Source organism: Acanthopagrus latus, chromosome 9 (genome assembly GCF_904848185.1).
Source record: "Acanthopagrus latus isolate v.2019 chromosome 9, fAcaLat1.1, whole genome shotgun sequence".
NCBI lineage: Eukaryota > Metazoa > Chordata > Actinopteri > Spariformes > Sparidae > Acanthopagrus > Acanthopagrus latus.
In genome coordinates, this window is record NC_051047.1 from 2,920,638 (window position 1) to 2,941,646 (window position 21,009).

At 43.3% G+C, this 21,009-nt stretch overlaps 1 protein-coding gene across 1 annotated transcript in view; it reads right to left on the reverse strand.

Moving 5' to 3' along the window:
- plcl1 (phospholipase C like 1) overlaps positions 1–20,427 on the reverse strand; it is a 104,039-nt gene extending 83,612 nt beyond the window's left edge. The window contains exon 1 of the mRNA XM_037109954.1: positions 18,805–20,427. Within this exon, the coding sequence (XP_036965849.1) occupies positions 18,805–18,975 (171 nt within the window). The 5' untranslated portion in view covers positions 18,976–20,427. The remainder of the gene's footprint in view (positions 1–18,804) is intronic.
- Between the last annotated feature and the right edge of the window lie 582 nt (positions 20,428–21,009).

Consider the following 21,009-nt stretch of genomic DNA (forward strand, 5'->3'; position numbering starts at 1 on the left):
CATTTGGTGTAAAAACAGCCCTTCAATAGCAGGAGAATTACTTCGTATTGGAACACAGCAATACAATGTCAATATAATGCTGTGGGAAGATGAACAGGCTGATTACAGCTGATTATTTCCAGCTCCATTTCTCTTGCTCTTCCCTCTTCATACTCACCACCTCCCCATGATGATTCACAATGATTGTTGCCCTCAGAAACACCTGACTGTCTCTTTCTCACACACACTGATCCACCACCCTCCATGTCATTTTCCTCCTCCGACTCGCTCTCCAAACGATTCGTTCTGCAACGCTGAATATGTGAGCTGGTGATGGAGCAACTGACCATAGGGATGAAATGAGAGCTAAGGCGCTGGTCTTATAAATGTGATAGTTTCTGAAAAGATTCCTCAAAAAAATCTCACATCTAAGAAAAAGTGTGGAGCCTGCTGAGTGAAATGACAAAATGTTGGATGTAAGTGGAAAACCTGTAGGACTGAGCCTGGGGTGTTAATTCAGGTTAACAATGAGCTGTGAAGAATGCATAATTTTACATCAAGTACGTATACTATGTATTTGATTTATATTGTGTTTCTCATGCATTGGCAATGCATATTGGTAGTTAATTTTCAAAGCGTCAACATAGTTTGCACAGATGACGATATCAGGAGCTGTTTTCCATCAGACTTTTGCTGTCACTCTTCCTTGCACAGCTTCCCCATAATAAGAAGAAAAACACAGCAATATGAAGTCCCCATTTAACTCACAAAAAGTCAGACACAGAGTGAGTCCAGAGTATCCTTGCAAGAACAGGACCTGCTGTATAAAACAAAACATATCTTGTACTGAAATCACTTCAGTCTTATTATGTCTTAAACATACAGTAAAGTATATCTCTTGTTACTGTACCATATCTATTTTCAAAGCAAAGAGTTTATATGCTGTATTTTACTTATTCGGTTTGACCATTTATCTCACACTATATTCCAGTGAACTTGAATCTGTGTAAACAGGAAGACATTCCTTCATATTTTGGTTCTAACTGAAAAGTGATGGTGCCGTTTACCAGTCAAAAGTGTTCCTAAGCCATTATTATTATCCCACAGTGTCAGTATTTGACGAGTTGGGAATGAGACTCAAAAATCATCAAGCGGACCTTTAAATCTACCCTGTCGAGTTTTCAAACACTAGAAGCACAATGGACCAGTGTTTTTTCAAGTGCGTACCTGCTTTGTTTGTATTGTGCATGTGATGGGGTGATGCAATACACATTCCTCCTGCCACCAAGCTCATTCTGTTCCACTGACTGACAGCCAGTGGTGATAATGCTATAAGAAATGTAGCACTGTACTAGGCAGTGAAGAAGACTGTGAGCAAGTGTACGTGGAGGTAAACATTGCAGGTTTCAAAATGTTTTGTTTTGGGTTTTTTTAAACTGACTATTTAATGAAAATGGAAATGCTTTCGACATGCATCTTCAAGATAGAGTCGACCATAGCTCATGAGATCGATACAGACTGTTTGAACTTACAGGCACTTGACGATTTCAGCAACTGAGACAAAAGCAGAAAGAGGAGGGGCAGATTCTGAGTAAAAGCGTAACAGTGGTTTAACCTGAAAGGACTCAAACAGAAAGATGATAAGTTCCGTAATCCCATTAGTGACAACTGATGTCTGCTTGTCTGTCTGTGTGCGTGTGTGTGTGTGTGGTTGTGCGTGGAGCTGCTTTAAGCGAGTGGGAGAGACACACAGAAGAGCAGATGAGGTGTGTTGGTGGGTTATGTTCAGGAATAGAGCTTAAAGGAAGTAGAGGTGTTATAAACCCAATAATGGCGTCTAATGATAGCATCCAATTAACCTGGGGTTTAACAGAATATGTTGTAGTTGATACAGGATTTCATCATGGATGCTCTCCTCTTTCTGCATCTGGCCATCTCTTCTGTCTGTGATCAGTTTTGATTTTAAATAACTTTTAACATACTTTGCTGCTGGAGGTGCTTGGGAGACCAGAAGAGGGGCGTCTCATTTTTGTGTTGTGCCAGGGTTCTCCCTTAGGCCCTGGTCATAACAATGAAAATGAGCCGATTAGATCAGCATCATGGATGGAAGCAGGTTACAAGTAACTCTGTTTCTGTCAACAGGATTTTCCAGCGTATTTCATCATTAAGATGTCGATCTAATACACAACATCGATAGTCAAAATGATCTGTTGCTAGTCATACTGACATCTTACCAGCAGCATTACACATTTCACTGTTGTTTCAATGATTTTATCAGTAGAAAGCCCCCCAGTGGTTCTGTGGACAGCATCCTGTCATTTGTTAAAGAGGGTTTTCATTGATGGAATTATCAAAGGCAAGCTCAATGTAGACAGATAGAGCTGCCGCCACAGCAACCACGCTGTCCGTGTGAACACCACATACGTGGAAACCGCAGCAGTTCAGCGAGGTAGCATTCACGCACAGGTGGAGGTGGGCGGTGTGGTCCAGGCGTAATAATGAACAATTATTTGGTAACCATGGAAACATGTGAGCATCAGTGCGAGTATGAGCGAGGGGATTTTTCTCTGAACCATCAGACAACAGTATTTGAACAGGGGAACAAACCCAGTGTCTATTAAAGATAAAGCTGCTGGCTAATTAAGCTGCTGATTCAAATAATTGCTTTGCAAACAGCTGTGTAATGGAAGCGACGTTAACACGGCAGTCACTTCAAAGCCTTTGTGTTAGCGTGTAAGCTGTTGATGACTATCGTTTCTAGAGCCCCTTTCACTACCCTGACGTTGTCTAGACACCTGGAGGAGCCTTATGTGTGAACTCAAATTTAAGAATCAGTTGGCCTGGACATTAAACAGACTAAACAAACTATCCTTATAGTATTGATATCAGTGCAGAAAACAGTTATTATTTAGGATGAATCCTCCTGCCTGCTCTACACAGAACCCAACCCTCGCCTCAGCCAAACAGTAGCCCTTGTCACACAGACAGACAGACAGAGACATTATGGGCTCAGTGACGGCTCACCTTTATGCCATCTTTTTTTGTTCACACTGAACCAGGCAGCAGAACCAAAAGAGGCGTGACGGTACACATCATAACTTTAACATTCTGACCCACCATGCATCATTGGAAGTGTCAAAGCTACGTTTTTTTTTTTTTTGCTGTGTAAATGTTGGGCCCTGTCAGGCTCTCACTTGTGGGGAGGGATGCTGTTTTCTGGGGGAAAGTTCACTGAACTCTCAGTCAGGAGTGCCGACCGTCGAAGTGATTTTTTTTTCAAAATAGGTTGCCAGAGACGGTAACTACAACAACACAAAAGTGCAAGGAGCAGAGGCATGGTGAGTTAACATTTTTTGCTCTAAATCATGTCACCGGTTTTCAACTGCGGGAGCTGCCTGGCTCTGCTGCCGGGGCAGACGCTGTTTTTTTCCCGGGCAGAAATGTGATGAAGGGTCGGACAACAGACACTTTTCCATGTATGGATGCAGCAAGTTACCAAAGACACTACCAGTTACTACACTGCCGTTGTTTGGTCATGTAACATTGTTTTGTAGGTTTAAGTGCGGGTCATTTCTCTTTTATTTGATGAGTGGTGGATCTGTTTAGTTGTCAGACTGTGAACACCATCAGACTGACACACCCCTGATCCGCACCTCTGGCTTTTCCATTCACACAGACTCCAGCTCTCACACTACTTCCAGTGGCGGATCAGAGCTGCAGCAAAACTGTCCCTCCTGCCCACATCTGTAATTTTCACACAGACAGCAATGTGGAGAATCAGCGCATGATTCCCATTGTGAATGGCAGAGTGAATGGGGATAGTATTTTAAGTAGGTGCGACACATTTGACATGGACGCTCTTCTGCATCAAATTTCCCTGGACATAGGGCATCATGATAAGAATCAGGATTCTCCATTCAAAAACAATTACACAGGAATATTTAGAAAAGGGGGCACCAGTTGGTAGAGTGTGTAGTTCTACAGTTGCCCAGGGATTGAATCCACCCTGTGGCCTCATCCCCACTCTCACTCTCTTCTCCCCATTTCATGTCTCACCTCATCTGTCCAAAACAAATGAAGCAATGAAAGGCCCCCACTTCACTGACGATCTTGATCTGCATTTCCTCTATAGATTCAGCATAATTATACAGGAGCTACAATTAACATTAATATTTTAATAATGAGTCACATGACTAGTTGTGACAAAGGTCACCCATAGTGACAAAACAACAGAGAATTATTATGCAACTTTTACTCCATCCATTAATGGCCCACTACTTTATTGTTTTGGTTCACTCTCATAGCTCCCACTAACCTCGACATTTAATTTGCAGCAAACACACACACACACACACACACACACACACTGAACTGAATTAATTTCCATAAAACCTTTGCTGTCACCCATATTCAAATTCGACAAGCAAGTCAAAGAATCAGGAATGTTTAAACACACAGACACACAGCATGGATAAGAGGGAGTTGGGTCGGGATGGGATGGGAAGGGATGAGGGCGGGGACGAGAGACGGGAAGGGAGGTGGTTGTCATGGGTCCTGTATTTGGTTGCCATAGCAGCAGGTGTGTGTGGTGCCAAGGATCTCCGCTGGTCCCAGTGAAGTCACAGCAGCCGAGTCTGGCAGCTGCGCAGCATTCCTCTGCTCTGAAAGAGCTGAAACATGCCCTTTACTCACAAACACACACACACACGCACAAATGTATATACATGCACACACTAACAGACACACAAAAGCTTGTAACTAAGCTTGTAACTAAGTCTAAGACTAAGTCTGTCTAGTCTAATAAACTTCAACAATAAATATGTTTTAAGTACATAAATACAGATACACACACACACGCACAAACTCACATGGCTTGGTCCAACTTTCTGGCAAATCAGGACACACCCATTGGCTTTAAAAATCAACGAGTCAGCTGAAGTGGAAACAATCATTGTCACATTGTAATTATGTAGCACTGCTGCAGAAAACAGAGATAAGATCACTGGTAGTTTCTGAATCTGGGTCTGTATCTAGGAGTAGAACTCTGAAGAGTCTGCATGAATGAGCTGGTCTGTGATCTCCATATGACAAAAATCCAAGACTGTTAATCATGATAACATCATTAGTGACATTCCTGCACTGCTGGCCAAATACAACAAGAGAGATAAAATGCCTCACTGCCCGACATGATGCTAAACAAAATGTTTCTTTTTCGTCCTCTTGTGGAAGACACTCAGTTGTTGTTTTTGGTTTGGGGAGTTTTGGTTTATTTTACTTCATTCCAGTCCATCTGAAGGCCTTAGCCACATAACAGCCCAGACACACTTTTACAAGCCATGATTTGGTATCGTGACTGACTGGCATTATAATATTCCACACTTGCGACCATTCTCGTTAATCATTAACACATCCTCATACTGAAACGGCCCCTGTATGGTTAGGTTAAGGACAGTAAACTACAGGGCTGGGTTAAGGAAAATATCATGGTTTGGGTTTAAATAACTCTGTTACTTCTGTAACCTCAGTAATTAAATGTACCCATGTGGACTTCGCTATGCCGGTAAGTTAAAAGAACTCACCATCAATGCCACTGAGCGTTTATGGGAACAGGTTAAGACTGAGAGAACCAGGCACTCTGTGACATCACAAGATGCCCTGTTTAACACTGTCAGATCATGCTGGGAACATCAAGCACACATTTGTGGGTTCCATGCCAGCTCGGTTGCATGCTGTCATTGAATCTAGGGGACATACAAAATACAAAGACATTCTGAAATTCATGTACATTTTTTAAATATTCCACTTTTCACTCAAGATGTAAAGCTGATATTATCATTTGTAATAATATAAGTAGTGCTACTACTGAAAACAAATGCATAACAAAAGTGATTGTTAAAGTAGTTCACCAACTAACCCTGTGAACAGTCACTATGGTACCAAGCCTCAAGGTCCGCCTGTTTCACAAAGACATTAGGATAAACTTCATTGTGCCACTTTCGAGTGTGAGCAGGCCTGAACAGCACCAACATGTTCCCTGCCACAGAGGAAAACACCTGCAGTGTGTAGAGCAAAGTCACACACCAATTACCACAGTGTGTGAAAACAGACCACTGGGCTATCAGGAGTGGGATTCAAACTAGCAAACGTGTATGTGTGTGTGTGAGTGTGAGTGTGAGAGAGAGAGAGAGAGAGAGAGAGAGAGAGAGAGAGAGAGAGAGAGAGAGAGAGAGAGAGTGTGTGTGTGTGTGTGAGAGTGTGAGTGTGAGTGTGAGAGAGAGAGAGAGAGAGAGAGAGAGAGAGAGAGAGAGAGAGAGAGAGAGTGTGTGTGTGTGTCTTGCCCTCTAGGCTGAAGCCCAAAACAGCAAAACAACCCGTCATGCAGTCTCTAGAGTTTTCCCCGACCTATCCACCCTGAGGTTAACGCCACGCACTGCTGAGCTCACACACACACACAAAACGTACACATACACACACATTGCAAACTGCAACGGCCTGAATGACTCTCTTTTTTCTTCCTCTTTCCTCTTTTTTCACTGTTTGCCCTCATGTCAAGTCCGCGCTTCAACTCCTCAACAACCTGTCGAAGCACTCTCACTTTTTATCTGTCTGTGTCCCCTGCACTCTGGAGAAGCTCCCTCCCTGCTTCCAGAATTGGCATCTCCTCCTTTTTGAGATTTCAAAGTGACTGACGGTGATGGAAAGCCAAGACAGCTGTGCAGCTGAGAAATGTGTTTGTCCGTGTGTATGCAGGGTGACAGGGAGGCAGAGAGGCTTGAACGGGGAGTGATTTGTAGATACAAACAGCTTGCACTCCTCTCCAGTTCTCTCTCCAGTCCATGCCACAGTCATCCAAGCAGCCGCTCGGCTTTAGGATAGTTTGTGTTTGCAGTTATTCAAATCTAAAATCCTCTTTATGCTCTGATGTTTTAATGCCAGCACTGGAGACCTTGCCATCTCCGGACTGAAGGTCACCCTTTAAATCCTGCATCATTCGCTTCAACTCTAATAACGGACATGAATCCTCTAACATGTATCAGGTGTCTCTGTCCCTCTCTTATTCCACCTTTCACACCTATTCTGGAATACACTCTCTGAGAAAAACTATGAAGTCTTGCACACATGGCCTGCTTGTCGTCTGGTAAAACTGTTAAAAGTCCAACTATGATTACAGGCCATGTTTTGTTTTTTTATCTGACAACACCTTAGAGGGCTGCCACTGCCAAACATTCTTCTGAGAAAAACAATAAGAGGCCAGAAGTGTGAAACTGATGCTTTCGTAGTGGTTTTCATGATGCCGCATTACAAAGTGTAAGTGTTTCCACTGTTCTACCATTGCCTTGAACAGTCTCAAACACCCAGACAGCAGACTGCCACACAAAAAAAACAGATACAGACTTAAAACAATAACCCACTTAGCTTTCTTACGAATGTCTTGATAAAAATTCATTCATGTGTCTCTCTGAGCATTTTGAGGGGGGACGAGGACGGACGCCATCCTCCTCAACCCCCTGGAGACAGATGCTGCCCAGGTCCAGACCCAGAACTATAACCAATCAGTTATTGAGAATTATTCAAATTTAACAGACGGTTTCTATTTTAACCAAGGCAGCATTTCTATCCTTTACAGCATTAGTGGCCCAGGAAACTATCATTCCAATTGGATGACTCAGCCAATCAAATCTGTGTCTTCCATTAGGCATTGTCACTGGAGCCACACAGATACACATGGACTAGAGAGAGCAGCCGGAGAAAATAGACGGCAGAACTTTTAATCAAGAACGGACTCTTATATGTTCATTCTTCCCACGGGAAGTTCAAAGTCAGTATGCTCATAACAGAGATTGCATGGATTATTAAAAGCAGCAATGTGATGCGTTACTTCTAGACAAAGCACAGAGCATGTTTTGAGCAAACATACCCAGTCGATCTGAACTGACAGCACAGGATATACAATGTTTTTATGACACTGAATCAAAGCACAAATTAGACCTCTTGTTGAGAATATTTTCCTCTACAGTTGGACCTGTTTCAATTTCAATTGTTATCTTTGATTTCTGCCAAGTTTCATCTTGGTTCCATGCTCTTCTTTAGCATGTTAAGGGGGCTGCTGCCAATAAGACTTCACAATGTATACCACACTGTGCTGGCATGCATTATTACCATGAAAGGTTGAATAAAGAGAATTGGATGATATAAGTATCACTTATCCGATCTGCTTTCACATATATTTTACTGGAAATTGGTAACATTTACATGAAGTGACAGAATCTGTGTGCAGGTCAGAGAAATCTACACAAAAGCTGAAAACTTATTTTTCCAACCTGATAAGATAAATAAATAAATGAATGAATAAATAAAATAACTTAACACTGATAAGATTTCCTGCAGCGCTTGGATTGGCTTTTAAGATTAAAGCCAGGTGATATGTAATCAGTAATCACACTGTTCAAATGTTTCACACTCTTATTTCTGTGTAGGTGCAAAGCCAGCGGAGGCATAAATGCTTACATAATGTTACCTTCCACTGACCTAACACCACCTGTTCTGCACGTCTTCTTTTGCAATTTCTTGGTTTTAAATTAAACTTAAGTTGAGGGTATGGTTATCATTTGGTGAAAAATGCTTATAATGAAGCGAGGTGGTGGTCGTAGGAAGGGCAACACATTCACAGAGAAACTTTACAACTGTTTATTTGTTTCATCTTTGAAATGAAAGACAGACAAATAAAGGTCACTTTTCTTACAATGAATAATGTTTCAACGCTTTTGCCACAGAGTGCATGATCTGCCAAGGACGGGGAGGTTTGTGTCTGAGGCGTCATGATTAAAAGATGCATCCATAACCTTCAGCCTCTTCAAAACACAGCACTGCACAGACATTTTTATGAAATGTTTCACCACATTTTTCTGCAATGAAAAGGCAATCAGTCAATCCACGTGAACAAAAAGCGTATCATCTGCTGTAGTGATGAATTCATGGCATTTATGGCTGTTTAATTGTCAGCGTGGACAGGTGAACACAACAAACTCAATCAACCTCTCTGAGCAATAGACAATGACAAGCAACAGCAGATACAACATTTTCAATGCTCCACCACCCTCCATCATGCAGAGTGATATAATGACAACTGAGCACAATCTATAAGTTTAAACGAAACCTTGTGTTTCCATGACTACGTCTACAGATCTTTCCAGTCATGGAATCTGTAGCATCGCTTGTCTCATCAATTGTATCCGTATTCCTTTAGGTTGTGATGTCATAACTATACATTCACTGCCCAAGGCCACTCCCCCGCACCAGCAGAGCTGCTGTGGAAACACAGTGGGCAGTGCCTGTTCAGGCCTGTGAGAGCTGGCGCACTTGGTTTTTTCAAAATGGAGGGACTAAAACAGTTTTCATTTGAGGGTGAATCGATGTGCTGCAGCAGAGCACAGTGTGATAAAAACAAATAATAAAATTCAACATTTAAGCATGTATACCTATTATAGTGCACATGCAAAAAAAAAATATGAATCTTTTTAGCATAATAGATCCCTTAGATTTGTATTTTAAACACATTTTACTGTGTGAGAATCCCCTTGGGGTTGCTCTCGTCGAACAAACTGACTGACGTTGTTACCCATACACAGGCTCTACTTTAACGGCCTGCCAAGTAAATTTAAACTCTGCCCAAGAAGATAAAATTCAAATTCCACTTTTTTCCAATCAACGATGTAATTTTACTGCACAGACAGATCATCATTCAGCCCCACCCACCTCGTCACACATGGCATCGGCAATTTACTTCAGTGTTTCCCACACGTTAACTTAACTGTCAACATTGGCCAACATATATTGATTTGTTTTTTTTGTTTTTGGAGCTGAGCATCCCATTCTCATGTAGTTACATCCATGGAGTGTGGTTTTTAGTCCGCCGGTGAAACTAATGAAGAAGAGCAGGACAAGTTTTAAGAAAGTATTAAGAGGTATATTTGACTTGACCGCGACTTCCCCTGAAGAGAGGATGGACAGCCTTATCGTTGAGATCAAGCCCCCAGAGAAAAGTGCCAGGCCTTGAAGCCAGTTTTCATAGTCACATGATGCACTGCAGCCCAAAGTCACTGTCCCATATTCTAATATTATGAAAGACACATCTGTAAAACAGTAGATGATTGTTTTTGAGCCTCACAACCCCATGAAATGAATCCTTTAACTGTCAGAATTTGAGCCATTTGGTCCGATTACATTTGGAAAGTCTAGAGCTGCACGATTTAATCATTTTATCTCCTTTCAAGGTAGCCGGCCGCTAAACAGTTAGTTGGTTGCCTGGCAGGCGGTTTACATACATGCCATGACCAACATTTCACTTTTATTGAGTGAGGTGAACGTCTTAAAGGGGCTCACTTTATGTGGTGCTGACACTAAAGGCGAGGGGGCAGGAAGACATTACAACTGAGAGTAAACACCCAATACGTGTCCATGCTCATGGACATTCTTCAGGCTACACTTGTGGTGTTGTTGTCACGACTGGTATTTTATTGTGAGATGTTTCAGAGCTCCGTGTGCTCGTCTCTCTTGCGGTCACACACATCATCTCCTGACCAGCAGCTGTGATGAGGTGGTGTGTGTTCCCGGAGAGATGTGGCACCAGTAACAGAATGATACTGGGAGACAGAAGGCCCTCAGTGGCCTTGATTGCTTTGCATGTGTGCACAGACAAACACACACACACAGTGGGAATACATTGTCGTTACTCTTGACCAGTTTCCAGGAGTAGGTTGTATACAAATCATTGTTCACTTCTCAGCACAGCGGGAGGGGGACAGAGAGTTAAAGCGAAGGGAACAAAGTGAGAACAGCGATGCCAGGGAAAACAACAGGACACATCAAAGTGGCACTGAATGAAAGAGGGAGGAAAAACAGCGGCTGGAAATGAGAGAGACAAAAGAAAACACAATGTTTCAGGCGCAGAGCAAGTAGTGCAGATAGGAGAGGAGACGGAGGCAGAGTGGGATGGAACCTACATGGCACTCTGTCTAAGTAAGGACAAAAATAAACTCAGCTACCCATATCAAACATACACAGGGATCCCACGGTGGCCCTGTTATGAAATTCCATGACTTTTCCATGACTGGCCATAATTGCAGGGGACAACTGTGCACTTGAAATGTTTTAACTTTTGTACTTTGTTAAGAGGTTTCTCAACTCTTAATGATTTATAATGGGACAACTGACCTTTATAATACAGCTGAAAACCAGCAGCTGTTACATCTACGTAACTTACTACTATATTCCTCACTATAACTTTTATTTACAGAATCAGTGAAAGTCAATCACTGTGTAGTGCCCTGTAAGGGTGTAATGGTACATGGTTCATTACATGTAGTCATGCACAAAGAATACATCTGACTGTCACCTTATGGCAAGAGAGTCTGTCAATAGAGCACATTCACACCGCAGTCGTTTTCCACTGACATCACAGTCAGGGAAGGAAGCTGAAATGTTCTACTGCTGTGTTTTAGGTTGCAAGTCTAATAAATGTAGTGAAACATTGGAGAGTGAAACTCTGGAGGGACTTTTTTCGAGGTAAAACAACTGCCTTTGACCTTCCCACCTGAGCAGCATCATAAGAGGATGGCCACTGTGTGTCGCTAAGCTGTTTTTCAACTGCCATTGAGGATAAAAGCAGAAGAAGAAGAAGAAGAAGAAGAAGAAGAAGAAGAAGAAGAAGATGCTGATGTGCTGTGCACTATGGTGAGTTTAAATAAGAGAGTGGAGCTAGAGGACCTGCCTGCTTCTTTCAAATCAGCTGCGTGGAAAGAAGACAAAAGGCGTGTGGTGGATCGGAAGAGGATGGTATGTCGATATCAACCCATCCTCATACACTGAGTAGATCAATGGCTGGTGCCTCTAACAAATACACAAATCACCACTCACCAAACAACATGACCTCTCCAGCAAAGTAGCGACAGGGGTTGCTAGTTGCTAGCAAACCTTCATTGTACAGTCTCAGCGTGGTTAGTTCAGATATTAAAATGACCTGCTTACCAACATACCCATATTACGTACGTGGCTGGCGTTGTGTTGTGTATGTGAAGTATCTTCACGATGTTACTAAGTTAAAATGACTCAACCTTGAGCAAACAGCGGTCTCCTAGGTGAAATTTCTATCCGTGTTTGAGTCAACTTTGCTGCTGTAATATCAACTACTGCCCCTAGAGGTCAGCACTTAACAGGAAAACGCAAATTTGTAAATACTCATATTAGACAGCATCACCCAGATGTCTCAATTACCAGAGCCAATCAAAAATCAAAGCAGTCAAGAAGCTTCTCTCCAGCAGCCTGTAGACATTTACAAGTGGGGCAAGGCAGACATTAGGACAGAACAAACTTTAACTTGAACTAAGGTTGTTAAAAAAAAAAAAGTCTAGCCTGGGTTTAGCCTGCTGCTAGTTTTTTTTTGTTGCTTTCTCTTGTTGTACCAAACTCCTACCAAGGAGTGACCCCTAAAACCGAACTGTGACTTCTTGTGCCATTACAACCCTCATGCCCTCAAAAACTCAAACAATGACACAAAAGAGTGCTGTACATGTCATGGATGCTCCTTTTTTGGAAAAGGATTTAGATATAGCAAGAAATTGTGTCTAAGAAATTGACTGGATGACTGGAGGCCCCGCAGTAATACTAAACACAGTCTGGCGGTCAAACTCCGAGACATCAAGGCTCTGCTCTCCGAACACTGCAGCCAGGGAGATGGAGAGAGACAGTGTCCTTCAGCGCTCTAACAGTGAGCAGTCAGGCAACACACAGGCCTGTCAGAGGGACGTCCAACCATGCCTTCCCCTGAGCCTCATCCTGGAAAACCTGTGTGACTCCGTGTGTGTGTGTTTTCATTCACTTGTATAGAGCCTCGACTGTTAATCCCGCACCACTCTCCCAGGCCTGATCGTCATGTCTACCACCAAGTGCCGGGTTTGCCTTCTGGCCTGTTCCGCGGTAATGCTGTAAGCTAATTGCTGATGGTTTGCTGGGGAAAATTAATATAACAGCCTGATCCTAATGTGTTTAACTTGATTGAGATTAACGTCCCTTTAACTCACTCTTAATACGTGATGAAGCATCACTCTGGCAGCTGCACCGGCTCATCTGGGTGACTATGGCCTGAATAACAATGCATGAATGAAGACGAGCCTGGACGATGGGGGAGGAGTTGTCATATAGTTACAGATTTTAATTAAGTTTTGGCATATTTCTGAAGGAAATGTTATTGCATTAGTCTTTTCTGCACATACAACAGAATTAAACTACTCTATTAGAGAGATACTCTAGGTTTCATCCAATTTTACAACTTCATTCCTGTTAGCTACAGAGACAATGATAGTTTGAAGTCATGATAAGCTGGTCTTTTTATTGCACACCATTCTGTTTTGCCTTTCCCACTCTGGCTTAACTGTTCTCTGTGGTCCTAAATCCTTAAGGAGTACCAGAAGGCTTTTCTCTACAGTCATGTACACATAATTATTGTCCTATTAAACTGGAGAAGAAGGAAGAGTTATTTCTGGCATCAAGGGTCAAGAGGTGACTGGCTGTTGGAGCATTTTCAAGGGATGAATGGACACGAAGCCCTCCCAGATGAATCATCAGAACTAACGATGAGTAATTGCACCGAAAAAATGTGGTTCTTTGATCACAAGTCAAAGATACAAGATTGTGAAATAAAGTTAACCTCAATTCCAAAGGACCACTGTGGTGAGCAGAGTCCAACCACAGACCGGACAGTTTAAATCAGTTCTGAATAAACCTGACAGCTACGGCACAGGGTTTTCTCCCCGTCTACGCAGGGATTTCAGCTCACCTCAACTCTCTTCTTTGTAGAAACTGCTACTGTGATCAGTGGTGAATGTGAAGTTTAGCACCACAGTGTTTCCCACCTAGTCAGACTTTAATTGTGGCAGTGGCTATCTAGCTGGGGTGCCACGGAGCATGTGCACACAAGACTTCCGCGGACCGAGTCGACTAACTCCCAGTTTAGTGCCGAGCTAACTTGAACGGGGATCAAAATAATTTAATCGGCTCTTCTAAACCTTTCTAATAGTACTGGACCAAACAGCTCAAATTTTGACAGTAAAATGAGTCATTTTGCAGCGGCTGTTGTGAGGCTTTTATTACCCTGTTACAGCATCTTTCACAATGTTAGCTTTTGGGAAAATGTCCCCATCACATGACGATGTAATTACACGGGTTGGCCACAACAAATACTGGCTTCACGGCCTGGTGCTCTCTGTGGGGGATTGATCACGACGATGAGGCTTCTTTGCAGAGGAAGTTACGCTCAAGCCAACTGCGTTAAATAGTCCTCCATCTCTTCTTCGTTGGTTTTACCTGTGGACTAAAAACCACCATGCCATCTACTGTTTTGGAGTTTATAACACCCTGCTATTCACTGCTGGGGGCACTGTCTTGAGTGAGTGAGATTGGGACGCACATCTCCTAAAATAGAAAATCAATTTGTGGTGGCCAATGTTGACTTGTGACAAGTTTCTAATTTATCTAACGTTACGTACCCTGTCATACTGATAAACCATTTTGGAGACGCGTGTGTGTGTGTGTTGAGAACAATGTAAGCTAGCAGTCCTTGTAAAGCCATTTCTCTCCAACTTTTCCATACCATACCTCTCCCCCCTCATTTCCTGTCTGTACTTTCAACATCAAATGTACTTTTTCTTTCTCTGTGAATAGTGCTGCAACAATAATTCGCCTAATCAACCAACAGAAAAATGGCTGTGAACTATTTCGATAATCGACTAACCGTTTCAGTCATTTTTCAAGACTGTCATTTATGACAGCGAATGAGGCGTCTTTGGGTTTTGAACTGTTGGCTGGACAATTAGAAGACAGCACTTTTAGCTCTGGGGAACCGCATTTTTCAAAAAATGTTGACAGTTAACGATAAACCGGTTAAACCATCGAATATGACATTTTCTGTCATATAGAGCAAAGAAAAGCTTCTTAGAGACTGTATGGCTTTTTTTTCTTTGAAAATTGAGTGGTACAATTAATCAGTTATGAAAACAGATACCAATTAATTTTTCGTCTATCAAACTAATGATGCTGACGAGGACGCTGACGACTTCGACGACGACAACAACGATGTGATTATCTCAGTCATTACCCATAGAGGCTCTTGCACTGAGGATGTAATTACTGCATCCCTGCAACAGTTCACAGCTTGCAGACCTAACAAGGACTGCCTTAATTGCTTGAGTGTGTGTGTGTTTTGATGGGGTGAGCTGAACAAACAGGGGTGTGTGCGTGCGTGTGTGCAGAAGGTGACATGGTATGCGTGGGCGTATCGGACACATGTGAGCGCGTGTTGTTGTAGTAATGTGAGCGGTGCAGGAGCTAACCTCACCCCTTCCTTTCATTACAACTGGTAACCTCCAAAAAATCCCCTAAAATGAAGAGGTCTGCTTATCTTAAGGGACGAACGTCTGCAAGTGTGTGGAAAAAAATTCTTCTTCTTGAGTATAGAACCATCTCTCCCTCCACTGCGCTTTGACATGCTCTGTATTTAAATCAAATGGAATGAAATCTAAATTATTTTTGTTAAGAAATCAGTGCAGGATGTATATGGTCGACTCATGTGGTCAAACTTGCTCAATTAAGTTACAAGTTCATTTATTTTTCTGCGTTGGCAGCACCCTTCTTGAGTGTTCTCTGGAGGGCGCTGTTCTGTTTTGGCTTCTGACTGAATTTTATGGCGAAAAACAAACTTAAAGATGCAGCGAAATGAAAAATAAATTTTCGAAGTGCTGACCCAGGATCCATGTTAACTATTCATTTATCTCGACTTCCATGCTAAATACGGATCAAAAATCATTGAGACTATTTTCATATCAAAATGCCTCTCTTTTCTTTTAAAACATGCTGATATTCATAAACAGTTTAAAACAAATTATCAAATTTGATATGTCATTTTTTTTAATTCCACACATTCTTGTTTCCTCTTCTGACACTTACATTACCCATAGTGCAACTTGGCCACAGAGTGACATTCAGCTGTCTTTGGAACCACAAAAGGCTTTACGCAGTAGTACTCCCCAAAACCTGTAAATACACGTTGACGTTCAAAATTGGCAGAGTTGCCCTTTAACTAATTATTGTGGCTCTCACTTTAAAAAGAAATCTTAGCAAATTGGTGCCAGGTTTCAGTCAGTCATCAATATCCGGACAGTTTTGGGTTCATTCTGAAGGTTTGATTCCCAGCCCCGGCTGTCACAGCTGACCGTGCCTGTCACTGAAATCACTCGTCTCATCTGTCCATCCTCTCATCTACTTCCTCCCCAGCAGCAATAAAAGGACTCTCTGTTCAGCTGGATCTTCCAGATGGGGCTCACTGGGGTGACATGTGACCCGTATACAGTACGGACAAGAGCCTGGTAAAAACTGTGACCTTCCCCGTCACTTGACCGCTGACGTGAAATATGGAGCTTGACATCAGCATCACATATGAGGCGGGCTGAGAAGGTCATACACCTCAGTGGCAACCAAAGCCTCAATCTATCCCTCCTTCAGCTGTCTTTAACCACAAGAAATCCTGCTTCTGCCTGATTTCTGCTCAGCTGAATGACCTCGCCTCGCTGCACAGGTGACACGTAACCGGAGGGGAAGTGCCTCTGACCATTAAAACGTAACAATCCCCAAACATGATCCTCACTTCCCACCCTGCTCCTTCACGACACGCTGACCTGCAACCTGAGCACAGGTGAGGGTGGAAAGGCACGATGTCACCATGACGTCAGTGGGTTAGTAGGTGAGGGGTCTTTCCAGCAGTGGTGGAAAGTAACTGAGTATATTCACTCAAGTGCTTCACTTTTACATACAACAAGGAACTTTAATGTTGCTATGAAACAGTCTCAATTTAATAGTGATGCCTCCATACGACCTACATGGGGAAGGGAGCCCAACAGAGAGCAGACTGACTATTTCTGTAAGGTTATTATAGTTATTCTTAATGCCTGTCAGCAGGTCAGATAAATCATAAAACGTTAATTGTTTGTGAACTGAGGAGTCTCACAGCCTGAGGAAAGAAGCTGCTCTGTTGTCTGGTGGTGTGGCACAAAAACAAAGTTCATCTTTTGTCCACCGGGGTCAGATGTAACATACAATGAAAGTTCCTTCGAGTAGTTTTAAGTACCGTGATGTAGTACATTTCCTATTTTTGCTAGTTAATATTTCTACTCAATTACATTTCAGAGGGAAATATCATACCTTTCATTCCCCTGTATGACAGCTGGAGTTACTAGTTGCCTCCAGCTGAAGATGTTACCCAAAACATGTGAGAAGCTTATTACACGGTTAAAACTTAAACCAAAGTTTTTTGGCTTGTGGCCACTCACTAAAAAGCTGAGTGTAGTCGGGGCCATTTGAAAACTTTCAGCGGTCTATGAGAGACAACTCCCCTCTGAACCTTCAGATGATGTCATTGTGAATAACATTTGCCTAGTGAGCTAAGATGGTCCAGTATTCCACAGATAAATAAATACACATGTAGCAGAACTTTGTTTCTCTTCTCTCTAACCCCATTAATCCTGCTGTGACCCCTCAGATGTATCTTGTGACTCTAAAGTTAGGCGCTCCTGGGCTTAACCGCCTGACAGTATTTCGAGTAATTAAAACTAGCTCCACAATGTAATCTTGTCATATACAGAATAATACTATATCAGTGACAGTGGACATTTTGGTGGCATGTTGTGCATTTTGCTGATCAACACCCTGATCTGCTTTTACTGAAATAGGACTTTAAATGCAAAACTTTTTTATATTGTTGTACAGGCACTTTTACTTCACTAAAGCGCTTGTGAACTTACACCACTGCATCAAAGTTTAGATCTGAACTAGTTACTAAACGCTTTTACAGTGTGAGGGTGTCTGCGGGAGAGCACTATAATATCCCCACAGAATCATTGTTCCGAGAGACTTTCTTGCCACGGTGCTTAATCCATGAAAAATGTATCAAAGCCCAGTCCTGTAGGGTAAAACTAACCCTGAAGGAGATTTTAATTCTATGTTACTATGAGGCTCCACACAGCAGTGTCTGTCACTCAGAAGCAGTGTCTCTCAAGCCAAAAGGTTCTCTTTTTTTCCCACCTTGCACAGTTATCCTGCCATCTGAGAATGTGGTATGGCTGCCTCGAAAGCATGTCAAAGGAATGTGAAATTACACATGGGTGACGCACCTTAAAGGAGGTGACATTAGATATTATCAGCAGACACGTGCAACAAGATGCTCTGCTGTCACATCCGCATCAAAACCCACACAGCCTCGGAGTGGAGGAAAGGTGTGGACGGAGTTGGACGAGCACCACCGGCATCTTAGCTGGTCTGTCCCTTATCAGTGCAACATTTCTGATTACTTGTCCATCTTTCGCTACAGCTTCACTAATTAATACCCCCCCAGATACATCATCGAAAAAGAGGCACCATGTACTTTGTAGGAGAAATTTTCCCATAACTGAATAAATCAGAAGAAGCAGAAGAAGACAATAAAATCCCCAGAACACTGTTTGAAGCTAGAAAGAGACAGTTTATACTTTGTTTATAAACAAAATATAAACTGCGTTGTCCTTTAAGGTCAGTGTGTTTATTCAGTCATGAAAGAGAAGAGTTTGTTTGATAAGTTTGTTTAGGAATTTTAAGACAAATCAGTCAACGCGGATCTGATTCATGAGTTTTATATGTTGGCAGTGTCTCTTAAGGTGTTGTTTTGCCGTTTCCACACACGTTCACATTCACAGGTAGAGCTGAGCCAGAACACACTGCCATGTCAGGACTGGACCTCTGTACCTTGATGATGCTGCTCCGGCGGGGTGCTGCCTTCACTGACTCCAGGAGGACGGTGTCGGAGTCCTGGCTGCCCCCGGGAAGGATGACACCGCTCCGCCGGCCGCGGGACGCTCGCGGCGGTATGCAGTCCGGCGCTCCGTCGCCGTCTCCATATCCATCACGCTCCGACATGTCGATGATAAGAAGGACTTGGTTTGGAAACACCAGCAGAGGCAGATTAATGAACTCGTCGGATCTGACCCGAATAAAGTTTCACTTGGCAGAGTGCTGATGCCATTTAAAGGAGAACGGGTTCTTGCTTTCCTCGGGCATCAGCCGCTCAGCAACGCTGTCTCTCTGGAGAAAACCAATCAGCCCAAAATCGTTAATTATGAACAGACTGTCATCGTCACCGAGCTGATTCCAGGCAGTGAGTGTGAGCTGGGTCTCTTCAGTCCATCCCCGCTCCGCTGAAGGGCTCACGGTGGAAATCAGAGCATCACACGCAGGCAGGTTGCCTTCAGTGTGGACTTGGATGAGGACTGGACTGGTGCGCTCCCCGGATGCGCGCAACAAGTCCTCACCGCTCCCGGTGTCGCTCGTCCTCGAGGTGGGGAAGGCTCAAGTTTGAGCGTGAAAACCCCCTCCAAGCCTCGGCGCGTAACGAGAACCGATGACAGCGAGGTGGTGTCAATGAGAAAACTGTTTGGAAACAACCCAGCGGTGTCTACGGGGCTACCCGAAACCCTGCTGCTCTCTCCCCAAAACACAGCGATGTCAAAGTGCAGAAGAGGAGCGAACTTGCGCTGCTGTCGGCGTCAAGAGAGGCGCAGATCCGTCCCGGTGTCCCCCGCGGAGGTCATCGCTCTGACTGCGCACAGCCGCCACGGACCCGTCGGGTTCACTCACAGCAAAAACAGCCCACTTTTGACGAGAATAAGCAACACAATTGACAGTCGTTCCGCCTCTAGCCCGCCACCCCTCCCTTCGTCACTCCACCGGGCTCCTCCCACGTGCTGCCGGAAATCATGATCGACAGCTGGAGCGGCCAACGAGCTCTCCCGCTGGGAGATTTGGACGCAGTCAGAGGCCCTGATAGGTGGGCTGTCACTGAGAGGGTCTCCTTATCGCCTCTCAAGACGATGGACCACTGAGATCACAGGAGGCCAGTACAGAGTGAACCTCAGGGAACAGCAGCACTGATGGGTTTTGATGGATTTGGTTCTCTCCCAAGCGAGTCCAAAGTAGTGCTTACTGTTGTTGTTGTTGTGTCGTAAGAAGATATGACTGATATAAAGACATGGGCAGTGACAGAACACTTGTAGCCCATGGAAGTTACACGTGCCTTTCTACCATACTTGGATCTGATAGTTTGTCTCTGCCCAGGACAAAAGTATCTCTAAATCACATCCACCTCTAATCACATCCAGCATCACTGCTAGGTGTGGTTAGAAATGCACTTTGTTGCTGTAACCACACCCAACCGTGATGTTGCCTGGACCTGGAGTCCGCCTGTACTTCGCTGCAACAAGGTGTGAATCAAACTACTAGAGGTGAACGACAAGATAAAGGAGCTTTTTTTAATAAAGAATTAAAGGACACAAAGCGTCACACAACGCATCAAACCTTTCAAGAAATATACAAGGAAATCTTTTTAGTCGTGAGACTGTCTTTATATCGTTGGGATCCATGTGAATGTAGATGTCTGAGGCACACACCTGAACCTCCTCTGACCTCTTCTGATTGTCCAGTTGGAGCTGGTTCAGAGTGACAGGCAGACCAGTAAATATTGGTGGGCAGTGTACAGGTATAATAAAAGTGTGATAAATTATTTATCACTGTAGAAAAATTGCCTCTTTTTTTATCTGTCACCCGTTCCAAAGAGGTCAGGGATCAGGGTCAAGGAGGCAGCAGCACCCATGGAGCTGCAGGGATTAAGTGTCTTGCTCAAGGACACATCAGAAGGCTGGATTGTTGCACACAGAGACACTTAAACCCTGGTTGCCTTGAAGACATACGGCTTCTTTAATGCAATTCTCAATCGGATGGTGGACCTACATCAACAGTTTCTATGGAGTACATGGAAGTACGTGGAGAAGCTAAACTATAAAAACATATAAATCATGACTGGTAAGAATGAATACAATATTCCCATGTATGTGTCAAAAGATAACAAACGCGTAACTGACCTTTAGTGCATCGTTTTCAGAAAAGACGACGAACTAA